The 19,410-nt window shown below is 39.5% G+C and overlaps 1 protein-coding gene across 8 annotated transcripts in view; it reads left to right on the forward strand.

The window, feature by feature from the left end:
* The window catches only part of cep112 (centrosomal protein 112), a 272,813-nt gene that overhangs the window by 149,647 nt on the left and 103,756 nt on the right, over window positions 1-19,410 (forward strand). For all 8 annotated transcript variants that reach the window (XM_073856794.1, XM_073856797.1, XM_073856795.1 and 5 more), the window contains 2 exons: window positions 2,972-3,154; window positions 11,135-11,365. In XM_073856794.1, coding sequence (XP_073712895.1) covers window positions 2,972-3,154; window positions 11,135-11,365 — 414 coding nt within the window. The remainder of the gene's footprint in view (window positions 1-2,971; window positions 3,155-11,134; window positions 11,366-19,410) is intronic.

Genomic DNA, 19,410 nt, shown 5'->3' on the forward strand with positions numbered 1-19,410 from the left:
TTTGTAATGGAGATCAAAATTAGGATTAAGGGCTTTCGGTAGATTTGCACTATGATACGAGTGTATATTAGCATGTTTTTTTTTTTGTTATTACCCTATGGCATTTGAAGTCGGTTTGACCCAGAAGCGGTGCATGACGTCAAACTTAACAAGTGGATTACGAAAATGTATATGTATGTGAAATTCTGGTAAAATGCTCTCTAAGGTAATATTCCTAAATTTAATGGGTAAATATTTGACCCCACCTGTGAAACCCTTCATACACTAATTTAATTTTGAAATTTAGATCATCAAAGTAGTCATAACCATAAAAATGTGTTGTGTTTCTGTAAATGACAGATTAAAAACTTTATATTAAAAAGTCTTTTATATAAAATATGCTATGAAAAATACTGAAATTAATTATTTTATTGACCCTACTATTATTCTGATCAAAAAAATACCTGATATATTCTTAAGAGTTAACTCTTTTCTGTCATTAGAAAGTGAAAACAGACGGCTTGTGACTCCTCATATGAGGGGCGCTAATTCAAAATAAGTGTTTCGAGTATCATGTGTGTGGTTCCCTTTTTCAAAATATGTGTCCTGCGCGACGAGAGATCTTGTGTGCATCACGTGTTTTGTCAAAATAAATGCCTGCTGCACACACGTCAAGACCGGTTATGATAAAAGAGACGCTCACATTCACCAAATACACGCAAGACACCCCCTTAACCGTAAACTCTGATTATGCATGAGATTATGCGAGTATCTGGCAAACGTGAGCGTCTCTTTTATCATAAACCCTTTAGGCGTGTCTGCAGCAGGCACTTATTTTGACAAGACACATCATGCACACACGATCTCTAAAGCGCAGAACACATATTTTGAAATAAGGAACCCCACACATGGGCTACATACATGTTGTGACGAACTTCACATCGAGCGCCCTCGAAAAAAGAAGTCGCCACTGAAAACAGACCATAATATAAAATCAATCATTTGGTCAGTAAGACTCTAAAAGTGGCCATAAGTCAACATTTAAAGTAGATCAAAACTTTTTTATAAAAGTTGTCTTCAAATTTCAAACAATACCCTTTCTTGTCTTGAGGAGGCAACTTTGATTAGTGTTGACTAGTGTGTGTATATATATATATATGATGCTGTTTTTACTTCCTCACCATTCCAACATCATACTGGCAGTCTGAGATGACAGTATGGAGAAATACAAGGATGTTAGGGAGCCTTACAGCTATCATAGCCTTTTTCTTTTTTACTCTTAACGTTCTCTCTCTCTCTCCACACACAAGATAAGATCTTTCTTCTCAGAGAGTTGAATAATACTTTTCTCCACACTTCTTCAAACAGAGCTTTTACCGAGTGCCGCCAAGCTTCTCTCCTCTCCAAGACCGCAGTGTTTCCCTGGGGAGTCCTCTTCATTCACCCACCGCCACATGACATCAGGACCCGTTACTGTAAGGGGGGGGGGGGGGGTGCTTATCACATCTGCTCAGTGACAGCAGCCATTCAGCACTGCCGCTTTAAGAACACGGCACCCAGCAGTCCATTCAGTGACGTTACAATGTTTTCAATCTCTCCCCCCACCCTTCGCTTTTCCACTGTCATATAGCATATATTTATTTCGGCATGGATTTTCTCAGTCCCGCGCCAAAAAAATGAACTCTGAATTATAAAAACCACAGCGATGCTGCTTGTCCGACAACTTCTGTGGGATGAGCTTTACCGCTCTAGACTGGCGTTTAAACTAAAGGTAATCACTGATTACAACTGTCCGTCTGTCCTGACATGTTTGTTGACGTTTGGATTGTAGCGTTTAGCAAGTATTTATATATTCATGTGGCTGAGTTCAGCATAATAATAATATATTATGACAAAATCTGAGACCAGTGATCCATGCGTCTTTTTGCGTTCATTTTCTGAGCCTCTTTCTGTCGGCTGTTCAGTTTCACAGGTCTCTGCTTGCATTCGATCTTGTCCTCTACTAATCACTAAAGCTTGAGGATATCTTCTTACCGCACTTTACTTCCACAAAATCCTCAAATCGAAAGCCTTGTGCCATGGGGTTGTTTGAAACGTCTTTTGTGGCCTGATTGGCTGGGGAATCGGGCACAAATCCCATTCATCACCTGCGCTCAATAGCACCACAGCAGCCTCTAGCTGGCAGGCCAGGTAGGGTGCCGAGACGCACAATGTGGGAGGATTAGCTTAAGAACTACGAGGATCAGGCCTTTAGCGGGGAGAAGGGGACCGGCCCAGCCAAGGTCACCATCTCCCAACCGGAGGAAAGTGGGAACGGACCCTGGGAACGGTTTGGGCTGCTTCTCATGGCCAGACTCGGCTTACCGCACAGCAGGTGCACGGCGTCGAGATAATGCTGCTGTTTGCTTTTGTGTTCTTTCAGCGTTTCCTCGTCTTCATGCTTTCAGTGCTGAGCACATTCCTTCTGAATAAGAGCTAGCAGGGATGCTGCTTGTTTGAATTATTCGATTTTTCTTTGACTTTGAAACTTCAGATATTGAGAAGAATTCAAAATATAAATCTGGGATGATACAGGTTGCTGTATATTCAATATATGGACCAAAGTCTTTTCTGGCACTTTTTTGGAATGTAAAGGATTGTATTTTGTTTAAGTTTATTTTTTGTTAATTTCTTGCTCCCTCGTCTTACAGCCAAATGGTGATAGTGGTCGTAATTGTACATCAGCTGTAAATTTGACAAACAGACTTCCTGTGCCATTCAATGGTCTATGTGTCGCACATCTTTTAGAATAAATGAAAGACTAGCTAGCTTGTCTTAATTTTTGCCAAAAAGGGCATCGTAAGCCTGTGAGGTCATAGTGATGCAAAACTTGCGTAGGCTCCTTGTGTTGTGAGACAAACTTTGAACTTTTCCCTTCGCTGAGCCATGCAAAAGTTGTCATGACGACAGGGATGTTCCACACATGAAGTCTTGCTTATTGTTGTACAATCAGATCGTGGAACTGAAACTGCAGCACGAACAGGAGCGAACGCACCAACTCCAGACGCACAATGCCGAAAAGGACAGCCTGGTCCAGGATCACCGGCGGGAAATCGACAGTCTGGAGAAGCAGGCGAGGGCCGCCATCGTCCAGCAGCAAGCGCAGACCCAAGAATGGAGTAAGCGCGATGCTCAGGTAGGGCTCCCTTCTTATCCGCTGCTTTCTTTCACCATTTTGTTTTGGTGGTATTATAATGCTACTAGTTAATTTTCCACTTTTGATGTGCATTTTGTTTCATTGGCACAATGTAGAAAAACACCCAACAGTGCAAACTTTTCTCGGCATCATTTTTCTAAGCAATGTTTCGCTGTGGGATTCAGTTGTGAAAAAGTACAAATAACCAAGCGGCTGAAACCACAGGTTGTCGGATGGAGGTGATACAGTTTTCAGCCCAATGTCACTGTGGCCTTTCATTACACACCATAGGGTGCATTCTTCTTTTCTATGTCTGTTTATTTTGGGTTTAGTAGCGTTTGTGTGTTGCCAGTGAGTTGTACAGTGCTCTTTGATGTTTTCCTCACTATGGTATAGGTAGCGCTTGTTTTTTTTCTCCCAATATTTCAAAGAGCTGCAACAGGCATGTGTCATTTAGGTGGCATTAAAGAGCTCCGTTTTGGTCATCAACGGGTTTCTGTTGTGCCAAGCGTGCTTTCCGCTGCATCCCTGTCCAGACCGGTTATCGTGAGATCCCTGTGGGAAGCCATGTGATGGACTAACCCCCAGCTGTGGATGCACTGGACATTTCAAACCCCGTGATATCAGTAAATTGTCAGCAGGTCTAGCTCTTGTTTCTTGAGCTCTAGTAAAGAAAGAGAAAAAGTTTGGTGGTTTTGATAGCACAAAACCTTAGAAACTTAGTTTCTATGGTTGTATTTATTGTCACTGAGCTGTTGGTTATTTCTAAGTTGCATTTTGTGTTTTATTCTGTTGGCAAGTCCTTTTCTCTCAAATGTTTTGTTTGCCTTAAATACAGTTTGATGGCGACACTTTAGGAAGACATCATAATATTTAGTAAAATATTACTATATTACTAAATATTACAGCACTAATTACTACGTCAAATTTTGCAAGATCAAATATCATTGATATTAGGCATAGGAATAAATTATCAGAATGATAAGGCCAGAATCTAACATTCAGTTAAACTCTGTTTCATGCCAACTTCAAGCGATTTCCCCTCATTGCTTGTTTATTTAAAAACAACTAAATAAAAAACACACTGTTCCAAAAGTTTGAGGCAAATGTGAACATTAGAAAAGTTTAAGGGTGGTAAAATTGCTTCGTAACCTTATCTGTAAATTCATCTAGTAATATGTAATGGTGGACTTTTGTGTTTATATCATTTTAGTGTCTAAATATGAATCAGAAAAAGGAACATTAAGCAGATACATGCACAGTTTTCCCACCAAAAATAATGATGACTCATCTTGCACTAGTGGGTGTGTCCAGTTTTGTCCAACAAATTGCTTCTTCCTGTAAAATTACTTGCCCTTAGACAAACAAACAATTATTTATTGATGGAACTAAAGGTCGTTGGCTTCAAACGTTGGATATGTTCAGTCCCTGATAGGAAACAGACCATATGAACTACGTTAATACGAGAAAACGTTGCATCAGTGTAGTGAATGATTTAAAAACGAGACATTAGTAATAGCTATTTGCTGTTCACATTAAACCCCAGTACCAGTACATCCATGATGGGTGTCAAAGTCCTGTGGGTTGACTCCAGACTTGCGCATTACCCTGGAATTCAGTCCATCAGAAGACTCGGCGTCCTTTACACACGAGGTACAGACTAAAAGTCTTGATGTGGTGAGGATTCAGGACACCACTTAAATCTGCTGTAAGCGTGTGAGATTAGCAGATGCCTCCAGGTTGTGCTGGCTTGTTACGTTCAGACCGTTGGTTTGTCATGCCCCATTTCTGTAGCCTGGTTTTCCTGTTAGATGCCAGCAAGCACATCTGTTTTTAACAATCATTACTGCAACTTAAAAGCTCCAAGATTGTTCAAGTATAAAAAATTAATTCAACATCCATTCAATTGGATACATTAGATTTAGCCATACAGTTTCCTTCCTCTAACACTTATGACTGAGAAGATCTGTATTGATCTGAATGAAGATGATTAGGGAGTCCAGACCCCCTCAGCTATGGATTAAAATCCGTGTATCCCTCTGGGATGTTGTTTACTCGAGTGTTTGAGAATGAGAAAGATAAGCCCATAAGGACAGTTTTATATAAATACTGTTGCCTGCAGCATATGCACAATAAGCCAATACACATCAAAGACTTCAGAGACTGACTACATATGCTGATGCACGTATACATTGATTGTGTTCCTTATAACTATCATTATTATAGAGAAAAATGTAGTGTTCAGAATCTACTCTTTTTGTTTTGTATTCAACTCTAGTTTGCATGTACTCTAGTATGACTTTCGAATGCATTAAAGTGATCAAAGGAATTCATTTGATTCATTAGTATTACTTTAATATCTAAATAGAACAAGAACTGTTTTTATGACGTCTGAAGTTTCGGTTTTTGTACACATGTCTGTTCCACACTAAACAAACTAAATACAGCATTGAAACGGGACAATTTTCACTTCACCTTGTTTAAATCAACTTGGTGTACTTTCATTATTTATGTTCTCATTTCATTGCATACAGTGTTTTTGAATAAAATGTATTATTTGTTTGTTTGTTGTATGCATTTATTATGTAATCTCCCTATAGATTGTGTCTCTTCAGAAATATGTTTCATTTGCTCTTTGTACTGTTCTGAACATGATTCATCTGATTAGATCTCTTGACAGATGTTAATAACTCTAAGAAAGAAAAAAAACATTATTTAGACAGAATGTGTGAACAACAGATGCTTGATGCTGTCATTCAAATCCACTATTAGGTTTTCCTGCAATATTTTCTCCCTTGTTTCATTTTTGACAGATTATGTTTTTCTCTGTAATTAACATGGAGTTCAAACAGCATGGGGAGAAGATATAAAATTCGGCAAACACTCTGATCACCAAATTAATGACACTGTCAAACTTTCAAAGAACTTCATTTACCAGTAAGAGAATAGAAGACAGAAAATCAAGCAATACATGGCATAAGAGATAAGGAGTGATTTTATTATATATATATATAGTACTGTGCAAAAGTTTTAGGCCAGCATTAGATTTATTGTTTTTTCAAAGGTATAGTGAATCCAACCAGAAAATACAGGAAATGTATATGTAGTATTAAAAACCGTATAAAAGTATAAGCGGAAGTGTCAAGTATTAAGGTGATTAGCAATATTTTAAAATGTATTCGATATTTAAACCTGTGTAAACCTGATTTGCATGAATAATGAGTTACAATAGAGGGTATGCATGTGACTTCACCTTTGTCGAAAGTGACTGTGGTTACGCCCACTGAGTGGCAAAGACAGAGCGGCAGCATTTGAGTACAGTTTGAAATCAACGAAAACACGTCTAAATGAGAAACAGCTGTTGTGTGATAGACTGTACTAACAGATTAACAAGAAATCAGAGCTATCGTTTTACAGACTGAGAAAAAACACCGAAAGGAGAAATAGATCGTTCATGCCAACGTCCACAGACCACAGGTGGGTTGATAAGTTGCTAGTCACTATCAAGCAGAGGTGGACACTACTTAAGTATTTTACTTAAAAGTATTTTTTCAAGTATTTGTATTTTATCCGTGTTTTTCTTTGGATAACATACATTCCAAAGCATATTATCATAATTTTTTCTCTATTACTTAAGTAAAACGACACATTTTAAATGTAATCAGGTATTAAATAAATTTTAATATGCAATTTTAAAGAATACACAGTATGATTCTATGTTTTAGAAAGTAAATTTTTCCCATGACAAACATCCTAATGAAGCACAGATGTTTGGAAAATGTAACTAATGTAACTAAGTATTGTCCACCTCTACTATTAAGTCCAACTAAATTCAATTTAAGCTGATAATAGTCAGTTTTACTGGCATTTTCGCAGCAGCCCCTATGAAAACTAGCCATTCTGATGAATGTTTGCCACTCAACGGGGCGAGTTCCGGCGTGGTCACGTATAAAAGTGACGTCAATGCATACTCTCTAGAGTCTATTCTTGAGGTCATAAAAGTGTGGATAAGCTTCTGTGCATCTGGTGCAGACAGTATATGGTGTATTTTTGAGATATTTCTAAGATGGGAGAATGCTGTGCGTCAGTTCTTGACTGTGGAAGATGGCACAACAGGGCAGCCGTCTATGGCCAATTTGTAATCTGATATATTTTGTTTGGTGCGATAATCTTTGTCTTATTGGAATTTACAGAAGCATAAGGAAGTTATTTGCCATCCAGTCACTAATATTTGCTAATACAATCTCTTAGCTTAGAGAACTGGTGGGTTTCCCTGGGAACTTTTTATATGTACGTAAGTTTGTTTGTCACAAAGTTTGTCACTAATTTTGTGTACATATTTCCTGTATTTTCTGTTTAATAAAAATAGTGAAAATAAAAATGGATGGATATTAAAACTTTGCCAAAGCAACAAGCTGGTGGGCTAAGAAATATATAGTGGTGAGCGGGGCACAAACTAACGCGGGGTTAATTGTAACATGGCTACTTTACATATTTCTACAGGGCTGAGCAGCCTGTGATTTGTTCTTTTTCTCTTACAGTCAGAAGATCTCCTGTGAATTTGTGAAAAGTTTTGATGTGTTTTGGTTAAGATATTGAACAATGAATGTTTTGGAGGCATAAAAGTAAATTTCTTCATCTTATGTTTTTTTTTTTCGATTTCTGAGTTGGTAGTGTAAGTCACCAAATCCAACCTTATATTATTTTAATCACTGTCTTGTTACCTAAAACATAACACCATTTTGAAACATGTCAGCGACTCCCAGTAACTGATAGCTGGGATTGAAAACATTTTTACACAGCAGGGTTAGTTGTCACACAGTGTTAGAATTAAGTCTCGGGTATACAATGATAATAATAATAATTCCTTACATTTATATAGCGCTTTTCTCAGTACTCAAATCACTTTACATATGAATGGGGGAATCTCCTCAACCACCACCAATGTGCAGCATCCACCTGGATGATGCGACGGCAGCCATATTGCGCCAGTACACCCACCACACACCAGCTTATTAGAGGAGAGGAGAGTGATATAGCCAATTAGTATTAGGGGATGATTAGTAGGCCAATGGGCAAGATGCCGGGGCACACCCCTACTCTTTTTCTAATAACATCCTGGGATTTTTAATGACCACAGAGAGTCAGGACCTCGGTTTAACGTCTCATCCGAAGAACGGTGCTTTTTGACAGTATAGTGTCCCCGTCACTATACTGGGGTGTTAGGACCCACACAGACCACAGGGTGAGCACCCCCTGCTGGTCTCACTAACACCTCTAACAGCAGCAACCTGGTTTTCCCAGGTGGTCTCCCATCTAAGTACTGACCAGGCTCAGCCCTGCTTAGCTTCAGTGGGCAAGCTGTCTTGGGCTACAGGGTGATATGGCTGCAGGGTAAATGAAATGAACACAATGTCAATACTATTCATCAAAATAATAACTGTTAATACAATATCAGGGAAAATATCCCACAGCTATGATTTTTGTCTTAACTGTGCAACCCTTTCAAAAAAATCAATTTATATGCATTGCTGCATAATACTAATAATAATTAATTTGTGGATATCTATCTATTATAGGCAGATATATAAACAATTTCCACCTTTATTGTATAGACAGAATTTTATTAAATAATTTGTGTTGAAACAAAATTTTCTAGTAGGTGTATTACCCTTCGTTTGTTACAAGTAACCCCACATTGTACAACACTCAAAAAATGGCTGGGTTATTTTTTTAACCCAAAATGTTGCGTTGTTTTGTTGGGGCTTTTTTTAAACACTTTTTGGGTAGTTTCAGTTTTCTAGTTGTTGGGTTAAACCTGCTGGGTTATTATGCTGGGTTGTTTGAAGAGGCTCACGTGTTTCGCGCCCCATGTTTGAATGTGCTCAGAAAACGGTCGTCGTGAAAGGACAGAGCCACTGGAAGCAGTTGCCTCAATGTAAGTTTATATGTTTTTGTGAACATTTCGCCACTTACACAAATTGACTCGAATATTTGTCCTAAGATGTGTGATATGGCATATTAATAGATTTTTTTGATGTTTCAAAATCCCCATCACACAGTTGATTACGTTAACCCATGACAATTTCTGTGAGCCTTTAACAAAGCGAGTCAAAACCGATACCGAGTCAGATCTCCGCCACCCCACTTCGACTCCTATGTCACACGCAACACTAAATTTAGTGACAAACAAGTGGCCGTCGTGTCATTCGATATGGAAAGACAATACACCCGTCATCGAATGGAAATAATTAGCTGTGTTTAAAACGTCAATTTTTTTAGACTTCAGACTTGAGACGGAAAATGCTCTTTTGGGCCATTTTCAGCTGAAAAGTTTTGGTGGCCGAATATTCTGTGCATACCTAGTTTAAATTCAAAAATGCCAAAGATTTTCTGTAAGTGACCATCAATCTTTCATCCAGACTGCTGCTGCAATCATATTAAAAAATGCAAATGAAGAGGCATCCACATATACATAAGACCTTTATAGAGGTCATGTCTACACTGCAGCTAAAAACACTTGACACTGTTTAATTTCATAATCACACAATCTTCTGTTATTTTCAACAGAATTCACTTCACAAAAAATATTTTGTCTCGTGTATCTTATGCAATGAATTCAACAAGATCAATAGGAAAACATCAAGAAGTCTGTCCTGCATTGCTTATATTTGCCATTCTTTTAAAACAATTCTAAAAAAAAAAAACGATTTCTCTAAAAACACTGACATCTACTTCATATATGATAAAATGTATTGCCTTCGCTCATTTTTGTAGTTTCTCTGTCTGCCGTTTTTCTCGTAAAAGCATGTGCAGGCCCATCAAAGATGCATCAGAAAATTCTTCCCCAAGTCCAGTTTAAGAGGGAATTATAGATTAAAGGCTCCTCAGAGCCGAGATCTAATAGCTTTGTGCCGTCGCAGAGAGATGTGGGCTGGTGCGTTGCCGCTCTGGCCACATTGGACCAGTCTCGGTATCTGGGTGTTTTCACGACATGCTTTGAAGTTCCTACTATTCCCCCAAGTGCCCAAAAACAACTTCAGATGCTTTTCCAGCAGGCAGGCAGGCAGGCCACGTGATGCACTTTAGCAGGCTCCTCCCAGGGACGCCTGAGAGCGGAAGGAGCAAATATGAGCGACCGCCAATGTGCTGTCATCATCGGAGTCTGCGTACGGCATAAATGCTCTAGGGGTGTTTGATATCATATCAATTATTGATATCTACTGGTGTGTAGCTTCAATTGGGCTGTTAATTGTTCTTTGCATGTGTATTTATACTGATACTGCACACGTGTCAGATAGTCTTTAAAGTCGGCAAATGAACTTCATAATGTGTCTACATATAAACTTTTGTGTTTGTGGAGCATCCCATTAACTTTTCCGACTTCCTGGCCATCAGCATTTCTTTAAATTGGTCGTGAAGTTCAAAGCTAACCAGATCAAACCATTTGTCATTATGTCTGGGCAGTTCTTTACGTTCTGAATGGCAGGTTTGGCAAAGGATCATTTTAACATCGCATCTCAGATTTCCTCATCTTCTTTACATTGATTCATTCAACAGCTCATCATTATACTGTCTTGTTGGGTTTATTTGTCTTATGTCAGCTTCCTCAAATAAGACGTTGTAAGGGAACCTCATCCCCATGAGTAACTGACCTTTGATTTAAGCTAATTTTGCTCATTAGATCAAGCCACTGACCTTTGTGGAATGTCAAGCTTTGATGTTGAACTCTTGTGGTTCAGAGATCAGAGGCAGTGGCGTCTTGTTTTTCTCTCCCTGGATAGAACGGGCACAAATACTCTTCTGGTCCTGCTTGCTTGGTTTTCCTGCTTTCATTCTCTCTTCTGTTCATTTCTATGTTGTGGCACAAGTGTGGAATTTCCCCACCCAGATTCAGTATTACACAGACCACACAAGCCTTTCTGCTGTCAATGAGTTGACCTTAATGAATTTCACCATTTGTGTTTCTTACTGTACCAGACCATCTCTGAGCTCAAGGCCCAGGTGCATTCACTAAGGAATGAGCTGTTAGCGGCTCACGGTCAGAAGAAACAGCAGCTGATGGAGTTGGGCCTGCTGATGGAAGAGGAGCGTCAACGGGCCGCTCAGGACCAGCAGGTGGCTTTGGAGCGGCTGCGATCTGAGATGGATCAGGTGCGACTGGACCTGGAGAAGACCCACAAGGCTGAAAGAGAGCTGACCCAAGAAAAGGTTTGTGTGCCTCCTAACTAAGCGTCAATGCATCATTGCTAATTATGATCACATAACTTGCAGAGTAACACAAGGATGATGGCGTGCTGAGATGTCTTAGACATAAAACTCTTATATTTTACCTGCAAAATATCCCAGCTATCGTAAAGCACATAAACACTGAATTTGCCCAAGCAAAGCTCATTTTAATGAAGAGACAGACACTACAACAAATTTAGTTGTATGTCTGGTGTTTAGTGTCACCGACCTTACAGTATATCATGAGCCATAATGGAATTCAATATAAGCAAGAATAAGTTTGAAAATTTTTCCTCTCAAAAATCTATCAAACGGCTTCAGACTTAATAAATAAATGTCAAAATTTTTCCTACTGTTGCACTATTCTATTACATTTTGTAGTAGGGTTGTGCCGATAGACGATACTATGATGTATTGCCATTACTATCGTGTATCAATGATCGTCAGACAAGCGGGTTATCATCAGTTTCACATTATCATGTGCACACAAGCTTCTAATACACGCAGCTCCCGTCTTTTTCTTGTACTAGAGAGGAGCGAAAGGGTTTGAAACCGGTGAGTGTGTTGCCCCGCCTGCCGATACTATCATGTGTCGGATATATCACGATAAGATGATCTCACAATGGGGCATATCGCCCAACACTATTTTGTAGTATAAATACTATGAGTAGTGTTCAGACTGAAAATCTGCACCAAACAGATAAAATTCCCTTCAATCAACAGGATGATGCACCTATTTAACCGATTAAAAACAAAGTGGAATTTGTTGCATTCAATGGTCAGTGATTTTTAACATATTAGCAGAAAGGCGGAGCTAAACATTAAAGCCAGCAGCAAAACGTATTTGAATTGTAATTTCTTTCAACCGAAAAACAGTCAAACACAGTGTAGTGCCCAGGGTGACCACATTTGATGTGCCCCCCCAAATTGTTATATAAATATGTGTGTGTATGACCAATAGGAAGATCGTACACATCTCAATTCTCACAATTGTGTTCTGTGTTCTCGCGACCTTCTAAGTTCGTTCTTCCGAGGTCGTCTGGCAAGACCGATCTCCACGAGAACGCAAGTCCGTTCTTTGCGTTCTATGAATTGAGAAACAGCCAGATTCAGCGCATGGTGACATTAAACAATTGATGCGTCATGCAATTGAACAGTTATAACATGTGCAAGTAGTTGTAAATAAAAACATTTTGGTCGCAGTCAGGAGCCCATTGGTGCCCCCCTATTGCCTGGTGTCCCAGGGCACTCGCCCAATCCCGTCTATCCAGTCCGGAGTCTGAAGTATATAGAAATTGTGTTTAGTGTTCATTTAGGAACTTTAAAATATAGTGGGAACTTTAGAAATCATATGGACCGCTACCCTGTGATACTTCTATAACTTCACAACCAGTTGCTATAGTATGGAAACCAACAGCGTAGAAGTTTGAAATGACCCACAGACTGAAATAATAATGTAGTGTACATTTTAAGATGAATGATCCCTTTTAGCAGAATCAGCAGTCATCTTACACCAGTGTAACGTGGCGAAAATAGACACATGTGTTAGCCTAGTCTCATAATCTACCGATGAGCATTAAAGTTTGATTTCACTCATTGATGGTACTTTAATTTCAATCTTACTCGGTCAATAATAAAGATATCAAGGTTATATGTTTACAGGATGTTCTTTACATTATGTAGGATGATTTTATGTAGAAAACAGTAAAAAAGACCTTAGCTGGATTATACTGCCTTCTCACCTGTTGATGCATGGGTCATGTTGATTGGTGGTGTGTGTTTGGCCTTATTTCATAGTAAACGAAACACATTAGTCTCTATTTTCTCTGGTTCTTAATGGAGACCTACAGTAGTTGAGCGATACACCGGAGGTCCTTTATAAATCTCTTGATTCCAGCTAAAGATGCTGCTGTAATCCAGCACAGGTTAGCCAGAAACTAGTCGAGGTGCTAATGATCAAAGGGTAATCCCGATTAGACCCATCAAAGCCATCAGTTTTCATTAAACACATGCACCTCCGCTCACTGCACTCTCCCCCAGGACATCTGCGGCACATTAACGTTCCACTTGGCCCCTTCATAAATCCTGAGTCTTCCATTTTGGAACCATATGTGAGTACATCACTGCGCATAAATCCCCATCAGAAGAGAATTACGTCTTGCTTTTCCAGTCTTAAACTGACACGTAAGACTTGTTTACAGAATCATTCTCTGTCTTTGCCTTTATCCCAACCCATCTGAGATGCAACCCTGACATACAGATGAAGTCTCTTAGGTTAGGAAGACATGATTTGCATCTCAAATATTTGTCATTCACATTTTTACAATAATCTGGTGTTGGAAAGGTGAAATGAAATGATTGTTCGGGGTCCATAGTCCATAAAAGAAAACAATGTGCAAAAAGCATAAATGAATGTCATTGACTGCTGATTACTTCATATTACTCCACATTAGATAAATATTCCTATACGCTAGCGGCTAGTGCACTGATGCATGAATTACTGACATGTAAACATAATGTAAGGCTGAATTTTAAACTTTTCTATTTTTCACATCTGATTTACTGTCTGTTAATGAAACAAAAGATCTCATGTTAACTGCAGTAACTTTCGTAAAATCTAACTCCATGATACACCTTAAACTTAACACTTTAGGCAAAAAAGTACTTGAGCCTATTTAGGATACATTTGGATTTATCTTTGTTACAAATTTAGTTAGACAGATTTTCTCTTCTTGTTAGGGCCCGAGCACCGAGGAGCAGGCCAGAATGGCCTGCACCGAAAGGTGCGAAGCCCTATTGTTTTTGCTCGGATTATTATTTTTTTTATTTTTATTTTTATTTTTATTTTTATTATTATTATTTTTTTTTAACACTTTTGGGCACTTTGGGTGCCTAAACATACTCGAAAACTCTTGAAATTTGGCACAGACGTCAGAGTCGTCGGCCATCAGGTCTGGGCAAAGGCTGGAACACGGGCGTGGCAGGGGGGCTCTGTAGCGCCCCCTGTAATGCAAAAACAAACATTGGGGCACAGATCGGGCAAACATGTACGCACATGTACGAGAGTTGGTACGCATATAGATCTCATCGACCTGAACAACTTTCGCCCTCTAACATTTTAGCTCCGCCCAACAGGAAGTCGGCCATTTTGGATTGTTTAAAAAATGCATGCAGTGAACTTTTAAATACTCCTCCTAGAGGATTCATGCAAATGACACCAAACGTGGTGAACATGATGTCGAGACATTGTACTTGCTAAATTGCGAAGGGATTTTTGATATCTCAAACGGTTCTGCCATGGCGAGGCGACAAAGTTGTGGCGAAATCAGAGAAACAGGAAGTGTCTAATATCTAAGGCAAAAAATGTCTAATTGTGATGACACACGGGGTGTTTGTTCTTCTGAAGCTTCCGATCGCATCGATGTGCCTATTGTGAGTCTCGGGTATAGCGCCACCACCAGGCGCCAGGAAGTGTGTCAGTCACAAAGGTGGATTTTTTTGACAGTTGCATGCAATGTTCTTTTAAATACTCCTTCTAGAATATTCATGCGATTGACACCAAAAGTGGTCACCATGATGCCGAGACATCGTAGATGATAAATTGCGAAGGGATTTTTGATATCTCAAACGCTGTTCCCATGGCAACGCGTCAAACTTTACTTTCATTTTAAAGGCATATTTAAGCCTTTCAGTTGCATACAGTTAACTTTTAAATACTCCTCCTAGGATTTTCATGCGATTGACACGAGAAGTGGTCAACATGATACCGAGACATTGTAGATGATAAATTGCGAAGGGATTTTTGATATCTCAAACGCTGTTCCCATGGCAATGCATCAAACTTTACTTTCATTTTTACACATATTTAAGGCTGACAGTTACATGCTGTGAACCTTTAAATACTCCTCGTATGGGATTCATGCGATTGACACCAGAAGTGGTCGACATGATGCCGAGACATTGTAGATGATAAATTGCGAAGGAATTTTTGACATCTCGAACGCTGTTCCCATGGCAACGCGTCAAACTTTACTTTAATTTCAGGCATATTTAAGGCTCTTGGCGTGCTTAGTTTAAGTTTAAATTTGGCACACACATCAGAGTTTTCGGCTGTTAAGTGTTGACAAAAAGGTCACACACAGGCGTGTCTCTTAAGTGGCTCACTAGTGCCCCTGTTTGTCTAAAATGTGGGGTTTCTTTTACCTACAGTCCCCAAATGCCTCAGAAACAACATTAAATAGCCCACTGATATTTTACCCACTTGATGCCCTTGCCCGCCGTGCATCGTTTTCTCGGACGCACCGTGTAGCGGTAAAAAAACGTGCGAGGGCCCGCCATTGCTGCTTGCAGCTATATTTTTCATATTTAGTTTATGAAACGTTATAACTTTAATGGCAGAGACTTCAACAGGTAAGGCCTATAAGGCCGAATGCAATAAAATGTTTAAGATGATCAATCGTTTACTATGATACTCACTAAGACATCTATGTGAAGCGGCCTTGAGCCATGGAAAGACGCTATATACAGTAAATAAAACTTCTTCTTCTTCTATGTTAATGTGTATTTGTCCAAAAACCTAAAAGCAAGGCCGTAGCCAGGATTTTTCAAATACCGAGGACAACCCCTAATTTTTTTTTAATTATTTATATTTTTTCATATTACAGAATAATAATAAACATGTCCAAACTACGACATAGCACAAATGTAACTGTGTCTGTGAGAATTTTGTTGGTGACTATAGACCCCTTCATGGTTCACGTCACAGGCGGTTCTCACTGTGCATGTCGGGGGCAGAAAAGTCATTGTAGCAGATTGAGTTGCGTAATATTCGGTATCGTCAAAAATGTCTACTTACGTCGTGGGCGGGAAAATCGCACCAGGTCTTTTGCTACTCGTTGGCGTGAGCTAAAAGACAGCACTGGAGGGATGCTGATCTGGCGATCTTGTTGATGGACTAGTAAGTAAATCTCTCATTTGTAAACTTGTTTGCGGTCTATTTTGTATGTTGTTGCGCTTGCTTGTAGTATGTCATGCGATTATCATGATTAACAGTTGTCAATATCTCACATAATTATCAGGACATAAATAAGCCTAGAGGTTGTAAATAGTGTAAACATGCTATTATGATAAATGGCAATAATCATGTATAGTGACATTATAACGAACAATGTTATGAGATAATGCAACGTACACAATTAACTTTGTCATGGCTTTTTGTATTGTTTACTTGTGATTTAGCTGCAATCATGTAAAAACATTATAAGCTAGCAAACGCGGTACTTTATTATTATATGCACTCTACACTTGGAATAAACTTCTTATTATCCTATTACCATCATCTGTAGTTTAGTAGACTATGCAGTAGCCTAATATTTGTATGAAATTGTGAAACATTACCTGGTCATTATCTTTGGAGTACTAGAGTGGGAAATTACGACAGTTGCAAGTATTCTCCAGCGTCTCTAGGGGTCGCTGTTTGACAAAAACGCTGAATTGCATAGAGCGGCTTTAAAAACATACTAAAAGTTGACCTAAGTTTGACTCCAAGAAAGGCTCAATTTTCAAAATGGCGGCCGTCTGGTCCGTAAAATGACCATTACTCCATTGTATTACCCCTAAACCAGGAATACCGGTGCCGGATACATTTTTGTACAATGTAATATTTTAATAAGCATATCTGAATAATAGATGAGTGATTACAAGTACAAATATAGCTGCAAGCAGCAATGGCGGGCCCTCGCATGTTTTTTTACCGCTACACGGTGCGTCCGAGAAAACGATGCACGGCGGGCAAGGGCATCAAGTGGGTAAAATATCAGTGGGCTATTTAATGTTGTTTCTGAGCCATTTGGGGACTGTAGGTAAAAGAAACCCCACATTTTAGACAAACAGGGGCACTAGTGAGCCACTTAAGAGACACGCCTTTATCTGACCTTTTTGTCAACACTTAACAGCCGACAACTCTGATGTGTGTGCCAAATTTGAAGTTAATCTAAACACGCCAAGAGCCTTAAATATGCCTGAAATTAAAGTAAAGTGTTTCCATGGAAACAGCGTTCGAGATGTCAAAAATTCCTTCGCAATTTATCATCTACAATGTCTCGGCATCATGTTGACCACTTCTCGTGTCAATCGCATGAAAATCCTAGAAGGAGTATTTAAAAGTTAACTGTATGCAACTGAAAGGCTTAAATATGCCTTTAAAATGAAAGTAAAGTTTGACAGGTTGCCATGGGAACAGCGTTTGAGATATCAAAAATCCCTTCGCAATTTATCATCTACAATGTCTCGGCATCATGGTGACCACTTTTGGTGTCAATCATACGAAAATCCTAGAAGGAGTATTTAAAAGAACATTGCATGGAACTTTCAAAAAAATCCAGCTTTGTGACTGACACACTTCCTGGGGCCTGGTGGTGGCGCTATACCCGGGAGTCACAATAGGCACATCGATGCGATCGGAATCTTCAGAGGAACAAACACCCCGCGTGTCATTACAATAAGACATTTTTTGCCTTAGATATTAGACACTTCCGGTTTCTCTGATTTCGCCACAACTTTGTCGGCTCGCCATGACAGAACCGTTCGAGATATCAAAAATCCCTTCGCAATTTAGCAAGTACAATGTCTCGACATCATGTTCACCACTTTTGGTGTCAATCGCATGCATCCTCTAGGAGGAGTATTTAAAAGTTCAACGCATGCATTTTTTAAACGATCCAAAATAGCTGACTTCCTGTTGGGCGGAGCTTAAATGTTAGAGGGCGAAAGTTGTTCGGGTCGATGAAATCTATATGTGTACCAACTCTCGTACATGTGCGTACATGTTTGCGCGATCTGTGCATCAATTTTTGTTTTTGCATTACAGGGGGCGCTACAGAGCCCCCGTGCCACGCCCGTGTTCCAGCCTTTGCCAGTTCGCAATGACGGACGACTCTGACGTCTGTGCCAAATTTCAAGAGTTTTCGAGTATGTTAAGGCACCCAAAATGCCCAAAAGTGTTAAAAAAAATAAAAATAAAAAAAATAAAAAAAAATATAGCTGCAAGCAGCGATGGCGGGCCCTCGCACGTTTATTTACCGCTACACGGTGCCTCCGAGAAAACGATGCACGGTGGGCAAGTGCATCAAGTGGGTAAATATCGGTGGACTATTTTATGTTGTTACTGACCCATTTGGGGACTGTAGGTAAAAGAAACCCCACATTTTAGACAAACGGGGGCACTAGTGAGCCACTTAAGAGACACGCCTTTATCTCACCTTTTTGTCCACACTTAACAGCCGACAACTCTGATGTGTGTGCCAACTTTTAGATTAATCTAAGCACGCCAAGAGCCCTAAATATGCCTGAAATAAAAGTAAAGTTTGGGGCATTGTCATGGGAACAGCGTTCGAGATATCAAAAATTCCTTCGCAATTTATCATCTACAATGTCTCAGCATCATGTTGACCATTTCTGGTGTCAATCGCATGAATCCCATACGAGGAGTATTTAAAGATTCACAGCATGTAACTGTCAGCCTTAAATATGTGTAAAAATGAAAGTAAAGTTTGACAGGTTGCCATGGAAACAGCGTTTGAGATATCAAAAATCCCTTCGCAATTTATCATCTACAATGTCTCGGCATCATGTTGATTACTTTTGGTGTCAATCGCATGAAAATCCTAGAAGGAGTATTTAAAAGAACATTGCATGGAACTGTCAAAAAAATCCAGCTTTGTAACTGACACACTTCCTGCCGCCTGGGGGTGGCGCTATACCCGGGAGTCACAATAGGCGCATCAATGCGAGCGGAATCATCAGACGAACAAACACCCCGCATGGCATCACAATAAGATATTTTTTGCCATAGATATTAGACACTTCCTGTTTCTCTGATTTCGCCATGAATTTGTCGCCTCGCCATGACAAAACCGTTCGAGATATCAAAAATCCCTTCGCAATTTAGCAAGTACAATGTCTCAGCTTCATGATCACCACGTTTGGTGTCATTCCCATTAATCCACTAGGAGGAGTATTTAAAAGTT

The sequence above is a fragment of the Misgurnus anguillicaudatus genome, chromosome 19 (assembly GCF_027580225.2).
Source record: "Misgurnus anguillicaudatus chromosome 19, ASM2758022v2, whole genome shotgun sequence".
Classification (NCBI taxonomy): Eukaryota; Metazoa; Chordata; class Actinopteri; order Cypriniformes; family Cobitidae; genus Misgurnus; species Misgurnus anguillicaudatus.